A 9420-nucleotide genomic window follows, 5' to 3' on the forward strand; every position below is an offset into this window, starting at 1 on the left:
GTGAATATTCTGTCCAAGTCCTCCCCCCATTTTTGGATGGGGTTATTTGTTATCTTGTTGTTGAGTCTGGCAAGTTCTTTATATATGTTGGTTATTAAACTCTTATCTGATGTATGGCATGGAAAGATCTTCTCCCATTCTGTGAGGGGTCTCTTGGTTTGGGTAGTGGTTTCTTTTGCTGTGAAGAAGCTTTTTAATTTGATGTAGTCCCATAGGTTTATACTTGCCTTAGTCTTCTTTGTAATTGGATTCGTTTCATTGAAAATGTCTTTAAAATTTATGTGGAAAAGAGTTCTGCCAATATTTTCCTCTAAATATTTGATAGTTTGTGGTCTAATATCCAAGTCCTTGATCCACTTGGAATTTACTTTTGTATTCGGTGAAATACAGTGATTCAGTTTCATTCTTCTGCATGTTTCAACCCATTGTTTCCAACACCATTTGTTGAAGAGACTCTGCTTTCCCCATATAATAGTCTGGGCCCCTTTGTCAAAGGTTAGATGTCCATAGGTGTGGGGCCTCATTTCTGGGCTCTCAATTCTATTCCACTGGTCAGTGTGTCTATTCATGTTCCAGTACCAAGCAGTTTTTATGACAATGGCCCTATAATACAGTTTGAGATCTGGGAGTGTGATGCCTCCAGTTCTGTTCTTTTTTCTCAAGATTGTTTTGGCAATTCTAGGTCTTTTCTGGTTCCAGATAAACATTTGCAGCATTTTTTCTATTCTCCTAAAAAATGTGGTTGGGATCTTGATGGGGATAGCATTAAATTTGTAGATGGCTCTGGGTAATATATTCATGTTGATGATGTTAATTCTTCCAACCCATGAACATGGAATATCTTTCCACTTCTTTGTGTCTTTTTCAATTTCTTTGAGTAGTGACTCATAATTTTCAGTATACAAGTCTTCCACTTCTTTGGTTAGGTTTATTCCTAGATATTTTATTGTTTTTGTTGCTATAGAAAAAGGAACTGATTTCTGGATTTCAATTTCTTCTAACTTAGTGTTTGCATAGAGGAATGCCACTGACTTTTGAATGTTAATTTTATAGCCTGACACCTTACTGTATTGCCTGATGATTTCCAAAAGCTTCTTGCTGGATTCCTTAGGTTTTTCCATGTATACTATCATGTCATCTGCAAATAAGGAGAGTTTGACTTCTTCTCTTCCAATCTGTATGCCTTTAATTCCTTGCTCCTGCCTGATTGCTACGGCAAGAACTTCCAACACTATGTTGAATAGTAATGGTGATAGTGGGCATCCCTGTCTAGTACCTGATCTGAGTGGAAATGCTTCCAGTTTTTCACCATTGAGTATGATGTTGGCTGTAGGTTTGCTATATATAGACTCCACTATCTTCAGGAATTTCCCATCTATTCCTATTTTTTGTAGTGTTTTGATCATAAAGGCATGTTGTATTTTGTCAAAGGCTTTCTATGCATCTATTGATATGACCATGTGGTTTTTGGTCTTGCTTTTGTTGATGTGGTGGATCACATTGATTGATTTACGTATATTAAACCAACCTTGCATGCCTGGGATAAACCCCACTTGGTCATGATGAACAATCTTTTTGATATACTGCTGTATCCGGTTGGCTAGAATTTTGTTCAATATTTTCGCATTATGTTCATGAGAGATATTGTTTTGTAGTTTTCTTTTTTGGTTGTGTTCCTGTCTGCTTTTGGTATCAGGGTGATGTTGGCTTCATAGAAGCTGGCAGGGAGTATTCCAGTGTCTTCAATCTTCTGGAAGACTTTTAAAAGTAGAGGTATTAGTTCTTCTTTGAAGGTTTTGTAGAATTCATTTGTAAAACCATCTATTCCAGGACTTTTATTTTTGGGGAGATTTTTGATAACTGTTTCAATTTCATTAGCTGTGATGGGCCTGTTCATGTTATCCACTTCTTCTTTACTTAGTTTTGGAAGTTGGTAGGTATCTAGGAAATTGTTCATTTCTTCCAGGTTCTCTAGCTTGGTGGCATATAGTTGTTTGCTTCACCACTTCTGAAGCTTCCCCCATGCAGGTGGGGACCAGGGGCTTGAACCTGGGTCCTTATGCACTGTAATGTGTGCACTTAACCAAGTGCACCACCACCCAGCCCCAGTTCCTTTTATTTTATATGGATCTTATTTTATTTTAATGAGAGAGAGATACAAAGAAAAAGACCAGGTGGCAGGGGTAAATAGCATAATGGTTATGCAAAGAGACTCTTATGCCTGAAACTCCAAAAGCCCCAGGTTCAATCCCCCACACCACCACAAGCCAGAGCTGATCAGTGCTCTGGTTTAACAAAAAAAAAAAAAAAAAAAAAAGGAAAGTAGCCAGGCGGTGGCACACCTTGTTAAGCACATATATATTATAGTGTGTGCAAGGACCCAGGTTCAAATCCATGGTCCCCACCTGCAGGGGGAAAGTTTCAAAAGTGGTGAAGCAGGGCTGCAGGTGTCTCTCTCCCTACCTTGCCCCTCCTCTCAATTTCTCTTTGTCTCCATCCAATAATAAAGAAATAAAAATATAATTAAAAGAAGAGAAAAGTACCAGAGCACTGCTCAGCTCTGGCTTATGGTGGTGCTAGGGATTGAACCTGGGACCTCTAAGCCTCAGGCATGAAAGTCCTTTGCAGAACCATGGTGCTGTTTCCCCAGCCCATGTGTTCTGTGTTCTTTACCATCTCAGAACTGCTACACATAGTCATGTGTGTTAGCTGATGAGTACATGTTTCATTTATTCACCCTTTTTTTTTTTTTAATAACCAGAGCACCTCTCAGCTCTGGCTTATGGTGGGGCAGGGTATTGAACTTGGGACTTTGGAGCCTCAGGCATGACAGTCTCTGCATAACATTATGCTATGTAACCCCGCTCTATTCATCCATTTTTATGAAGATGGGTAGGCTGATTAATGAGAAGGAACCAGAATGAATGGGTGGTGATGCACCTGCTTGAGCACACATGCTACAGTAATCAAGGACCTGGGTTGAAGTCCTGGATCCTCACCTGCTGGAGGTGGGGGAAGTTTCATGAGCAGTTAAGCAGTGCTGCAGGTGTCCCTCTGTCCTTCTCTATTTTCCTCTCCCCCTCCTTTGATCGCTCTCTGTCTCTACCCAATAAATAGATCATTTTAAAAAGAGCAAAAACTAGAGCATTACTGTAGTACATGCAGTGCCAGGGATCAAACACAAGGCCTTGTGTTTAAAAGTCATGTGCTGTTCTGCCGTGACAGCTCCCGGGTTGCTTACTCATTCATTCAGTCAGTGAACATTTACTAAGGCGCTCATGCCTCAGGACCAGAGCCCTACACTAGAGCTCAGCAGCACTCTGGTCTCGATCAAAAATGAAATTAATCTAAATGAAGGAGGAGGAGGAGGAGGAGGAGAGAGAGAGAGAGAAAGGAGAAAGGAAGGAAGGAAGGAAGGAAGGGAGGGTCGGTGCAGGTAGATAGCATAATAGTTATGCAAAGAGCAGGTTCAATCTCCTATACCATCATAAACCAGAGTTGAGCAGTGCTCTGGAGGAAGGGAGAAAGAGAGAAAGAGACAAAGGAAGAAAGGAAGAAAGAGAGACAGAGAGAGACAGAGAAAGAGAGAAAGAAGGAGGATTTAGGGAGGCTGGGAGAGAGCTCTCCCAGTAGGGCACACACTTTACCATTCATGAGGACCTGGGCTTGAGCCTCTGGCCACCACTCAGGGGCACATCCATGGGGGAGCAGTGAATGTGATGTCTTTGTCTTTCAGCTTCTATCTTTAAGGACTAGAGAGACTGTTCATAGGGTAGGGTGACTGCACAGCAATGTGTGAGACCCAGGCTCAAGCCTTAGTACCACATGGGAGGACACTCAGGTGCTGGTCTCTCATGAGTTCATGAGGAAGGGAGGGTGGGTTCAATGGCTGCACTAAACTTGATCCCCCTGAGTCTCTGCTGGCTGACACAGGTGAAGTGGCCTCACTTTGCCAAGTTGGTGCAGTGGAGCCCTTCATGTTCTGCCCTGAACAGCCCTGGGTGCCAGCACCAGGCCCTCCTTGGACAGTCCTCCTGTCCTTGGCTTCTGCAGATAATTGACATCAAGTCCAAAACCTCTAAACCCTCTCCAACTCTGGTTCTCTGACAGAGATAATTCTCACAGCAAAGGGAGGGGGGCTGAGTGGAGGATTCCCATCCAGGCCAGGCAAGGGGAGTCAGATTGTTGTTGGTGGGGGAGCATTGGTGTTCCTACTTTAGCCGATGACTCCATCTCCCTGAATCCCAACTTCCCATCCACAGTAGAAGGGTACTGTCACCTCCTCAAATGATAGTGGGAGACAAACCACACCTACCACAGCAACACGTGCCTAATTATTTATTTTACGCATTTATTTTTGACCAGAGCACTGGCTTATGGTGGTGCTAGGGACTGAACCTGGAACCTCATAGCCTCAGGCATGAAAACAAGTGCTTCGTAACAAAGGCAGCAGCAGCCTCTCTGCTTGCTTTCCTAGAGCCTAGATTATCTTCTTCCTATTCCTGTGTAAATCAAATCTCAGGATGGACGCGGGCAGCCAGGGAATGGTTGGTTGCCAAGGTCAGGGCTTTCAGAAAGGCTGCCTGTTGCCTAGGAAACTGCCCCAACTCCCGGGTCCCCGGGGGTCCCATAGGTTGGTGGACCCTTGCGCCACCTGGTGGACATAGTATGGAACTGCTCCAGAGGCAAAGAGGACAAGTATTCTGGAGCAGCGAGAGCTCCTCCATTCCAGCTCCTAGTTCGCCCACAACCTGTTTCCACATTAGAATGTCCTTCCTCCTGGAGGTTCCTGTTTTCTCCAGGGATCAAAGGCTCAGGCTAGCAGTCGGAAGCGCCATGGGCCACAGGGAGGAAAAGATGTAAACAACATCCTTCCCGGTGCAGGACCAAGGAACAGATTTCACTGGGGACTCGTGGGGAGGAAGAAGTTAAGGTTGGGGTGCCAGAGTGACGTGTGGGGTCACAGGAAGGTCCTGAGTCAACAGCCCCCCTTCCTCATGGATCCCTCCTCCTGCCCAGCCGCTCAGTCCCTGGTGCCCTCGGTCTTCTCCTTTCTGCTCTGGAGAGAACCTTCCAGCCCTCAGGGTATCAGAGGGAACACCCACACCATCTGGGGGCTCGGAGGTGGGGCACACAGGAAGCTCTCTGCTAGCAGACTGTCTTGCTTGAGTCAGCCTCTAAGCTTGCCCCCCCCCCCCAATTCAGCCTGGTCCCCAAGGGCTAGCGTGAAGTGGAGCAGTCCAGATTGGGGGGAGGGGGCTCAAAAGACAAGGATTGGGGTGCCTGAAGGATGTGTGTTCTTCTTTTCCTCCTGTTAGGGTCACAAGCACCCAGAGAGAGGCAGAGCGACCCTCACCTGTCCCAGGTTACAACTCCTGCCTCCTCTCCCACTACTAGCTGGGCTGGGGGGTGGGCGGGGTGTGCAGGAGATGGGGGGGGCTGGCTGGTTGAGGAGTCACACTGGCACCTCACCCAGAAGCTTATGCCAAAGAGCTTAAGAGGGGGAGGAGCGGGAGCCTGGGGACCCAGGGCTCCTGGGTCCCTGACCCCGCCCCCTTCCCAGCGGAGCGGAGCTGGAAGATGAAGGAAGAGGCTGGTCGAGGTGGCACCCGCGCCCCGCAGGTGAGGAGCCCGCCCTGAGGGCTGGGGGCCCGGGGAGGGCTCTGGGCGGGAGTGGGGGAGGCTGTTCGCTTTGACCCTGCGCTACCCTCTGACCTGACTCGGCCTTCTGCTGGGTGAGTGGGGTACAGTGAAGTGGACAGCTCCCTAATTCCGGCGTGGTGGGGAGGGGGGCGGCGGCGCGTGTGGAAAATGAAGCGGGATCCCAGGCAGGGATGGAGTCAGGCTCTGGCTCTTGAGATCCAGGAGGCGCACCAAAGGAACAAAAGGCCCAGTTTCGGGGCTCAGAACGGCCCACCCACTGCGCTCCCACCCACCCCCCCTCCAGGGCTGGTCACACAGCCCGGTCGATGACCCCTCCTCTCTGGGCCTGCTGCCCACTTCCTGATTAGCGCTGAAAACTCAGAAGCTGAAAAGAGCCCTCACGGGGTTGGCCCGGCACCCCGCCTTCTGAGAGCCCCTCCTCCGCCTGCCTCCCCTTCCAGGGCACCCCTCCCAGGATGACCCCTCAGTTCCCCGCTGACGTGACTGTGACCCGGCTGTCAAGCTCCATCCACCTGTACTGCCAGTCGGACCCCCCAGGCTCGCTGGGGCCCCGCCCGCTGCTGCTGCTGCTGCCCTGGCTGGGGGCGCGGCCCGGAGCGCAGGCCCACTACCTGGCGCTCTACCTGGCCTGCGGCTTCGATGTGCTGGCGGTGGAGAGCTCGCTGCGCCACTTCCTGTGCCCTTGCCTGGGCCAGCGGCGGGCCGCGCGGGTGCTGGCGCTTTTGGGGGATCTGGGGGCACTAGCCCGGAGACCCCTGGTAGTGCATGCCCTCTCCCTGGGCGGCTACACCTTCGCCCAGATGCTGTTACTTATGAAGCAGGACCCAAGGCGCTATGGCGGGGTGGCCCGCCGCCTGTGGGGACACATCTTCGACAGCCTAGTGGTGGGCAGCCTGGACCACATGGCGCTGGGTGAGTAAGCCCGGGCGAGGTGTGTTTGCAGGTGAGTGTGTGTGTGTGTGTGTGTGGGGGGGGGGGGGTACCCAGGGCTGGTCCTCGCAAGAGGGTGGTGTCTGCCCCAAAGGGGACGCTGGCCTCTCCAGGTGTCCCTCCCTCCTCTGTGGCCTTCCACCCAGATTCCCTGCCTTTTGTTTGGGCCTCCACTTAACAGCTCACAATGAGCTGTTGTCAGGCTTGATTGCCCCAAGGCTAATCCTTTGTGGTGGGGGACTCATCTACCAAACACCCATCACTTTCCAACCCTGCTCTCACATGATTCTCATGGCCAGGCCAGGTGCTGTGTCCTCTGAGATTATTGTTGTTATTATTTGCCTCCAGGATTATTGCTGGGGCTCAGTGCCTGCACCATGAATCCACTGCTCCTGGAGGCCATTTTTCTCCCTTTTGTTGCCCTTGTTGTTGTAGCCTTGTTGTGGTTATTATTATTGTTAATGTCGTTCGTCGTTGGATAGGACAGAAAGAAATGGAGAGAGGAGGGGAAGACAGAGAGGGGGAGAAAGATAGACACCTGCAGACCTGCTTCACTGCCTGTGAAGCGACTCCCCTGCAGGTGGGGAGGGGGGGCTTGAACCGGGATCCTTTCGCTGGTCCTTGCACTTAGCGCCACCACCCGACCCCCCCTGAGATTCCTTTTTAAGGCACCTGCTTGGGGAGCCAGCTGGTGGTAGAGTAAACACGTTACCATGCTGCAAGACCTGGGTTCAAAGCCTTGGTCCCTACATGGATGAGGAAATTTCAGGAGCAGTGGGGCAGTGCTACAGGTGTCTCTCCCCCCCCACACACACACACACTATCAAAGGGAATAGTCTCAACAGTGGTGGAGTCATTGTGCAGGCTATTTAGTGAGTTATTTAGTGATAACCTTGGTGACCAAAAAAAGTGTTGTAGTTAAAAATTAAAATAAGGCACCTACTTTGGAAAAGTCTCAGAATATCACAGAATTGATTTTATCTCAAACAGTGACTCTCAAAGGCAAAGCAGAATTACAGTCACGGGGCCAGGAAGCTATGCAGCTCACCTGGTCAAGCACACACTCATTACTATGTTGTGAGGACCTGGGTTCAAGCCCCAGGCCACCACCTGGGAGCATTATGCAAAAGAGAAACTTAGAGAGTGGTGGAGTGTTCCTGTGCTGTCTCTCCTCCCTCTCCCTTTCTGTTTCTTCCTCACTAGCTTGAAAAAAAAAACAGAAACAGTGGAATCATGCAAGTGCAAAGCCTTAAGGAAAAAAAAAATCCTGGTGGGACCAGAGTCACCCCCCTAACCCCCCATCAAGAGACACCAGTCAGCTCTCTAGGTGTCTCCAGTCCACACCAAAGTATGAGCCCTCCTGTGCTCTAACTTCCCTCCAGAGGGTGACGCTTCATGACAACACAGCTTGGCACAGGAAAGGCTGTGGTTACAGGCAGTCCATTCTGCTGGGCAGTGCTAATCAACACTAGGTCTAACTTAAGAGAAAAAACCACCCTTTGAGTCACTAGCTCCTGGAGACAGGTCTTGGACATTTATCTAAAAGCTGTTCCATCTCCAGCTCTGGCCCTCGGCTCCTGGTAAAATTATAGACTGGGGATCCAGGTGGTAGCACAGTGGGTTAAGTGTACATGGTACAAAGCGCAAGGATCAGCGTAAAGATCCAGGTTTGAGCTCCCGGTTCCCTCCCTGCAAGGAGAGGTCACTTTACAGGCAGTGAAACAGGTCTGCAGGTGTCTACCTTTCTCTCCCTCTTTCTATCTTCTCCTCCTCTCTCGATTTCTCTGTCCTATCCAACAACAACAACAGTAATAACAATAGCAACAACAAGGGCAACAAAATAAAAATGGGGAAAATAACCTCCAGCAGTGGACTCAGAGTGCAGGCACCAAGCCCCAGCGACAACCCTGGAGGCAAAAAAAAAAAAAAAAAAATTATAGACTGAAGTTCATGAACCCTGCTCTGGTTTGGGTCCACCCCCTTCTCATCTTTACTCCCTCCCACTCTGGGATGCCAGCACCCTCTCTGACCCAGTCAGGTCACACTGGACTCTTAGGTGCTCACTGAGGGCATAGAGCCCAGGACACAGGGACACTTGATGAGTCTGACCCACTGCAAACACTCTGGAAACCACTGCTCCAGCTCTCCTTCTCACCCTGAAGATGCCACAAAGCGGGAACAGGCCACAGAGAAAGGTTGAGCCTGGACCGAGTGGCCCTGGCCAGAGAGGCCTAGGAGAGGGGTGTGACAGTCACAGAATTGTCCCCAGCTCTGCACAAATGAAGGTATTTACTCTCACTGCCAAATCATCTCGAACCACCTCCCTAGTTCCCTGCCCAGACGGTCTCTACAACCAATGCGTGACAGGTGGGAGGTGGGTCCCCAGTTGTGGGTGAGTGACAGGTGCTGCTAATGCTCTCCCTGGTGCCCACAGGGGTGTCCCAGCTGATGAACCCACAGGCCCTGGGCCCACTGGTGAAGGCCACGGCGCTGCTCTACTTCCGCCTGTGCCCAGGCTGCACTGTCCGCCACTACGATGCTGCAGTGGACGCCTTCTGGGAACCACCCGTGCGGCCCCCGACGCTCGTCTTCTACAGCCACGATGACCCCCTCTGCGACTTGGCACGCCTGTGGGAGTTGCTGGCCAGCTGGCAGCAGGCAGGCACGGCCGTGTGGGCCCAGGCCTGGGAGACCTCGCGCCATGCCGCGCACCTGCGCCTGCACCCCAAGGACTATCGTGATGCCCTCCTGGCCTTCCTGGGGAGGCTGGGCCTGGCAGTGCCGCCAGCCAGACTCTGACTGATGGGGCTCCAGTGGGGTGGGGGC

General features: G+C 50.6%; 1 protein-coding gene across 1 annotated transcript; it reads left to right on the top strand.

Moving 5' to 3' along the window:
* The first annotated feature begins 5492 nt into the window (after positions 1 to 5492).
* LOC107522693 (transmembrane protein 53-B-like) lies at positions 5493 to 9413 on the top strand. The gene is made up of 3 exons (XM_016189640.2): positions 5493 to 5622; positions 6105 to 6576; positions 9029 to 9413. Exons 1-3 carry the CDS (start codon positions 5581 to 5583, stop codon positions 9391 to 9393), a joined length of 879 nt encoding a protein of 292 aa, XP_016045126.2. The 5' UTR covers positions 5493 to 5580; the 3' UTR covers positions 9394 to 9413.
* The last annotated feature ends 7 nt before the right edge of the window (positions 9414 to 9420 follow it).

Source organism: Erinaceus europaeus, chromosome 8 (genome assembly GCF_950295315.1).
Source record: "Erinaceus europaeus chromosome 8, mEriEur2.1, whole genome shotgun sequence".
NCBI classification, from domain to species: domain Eukaryota; kingdom Metazoa; phylum Chordata; class Mammalia; order Eulipotyphla; family Erinaceidae; genus Erinaceus; species Erinaceus europaeus.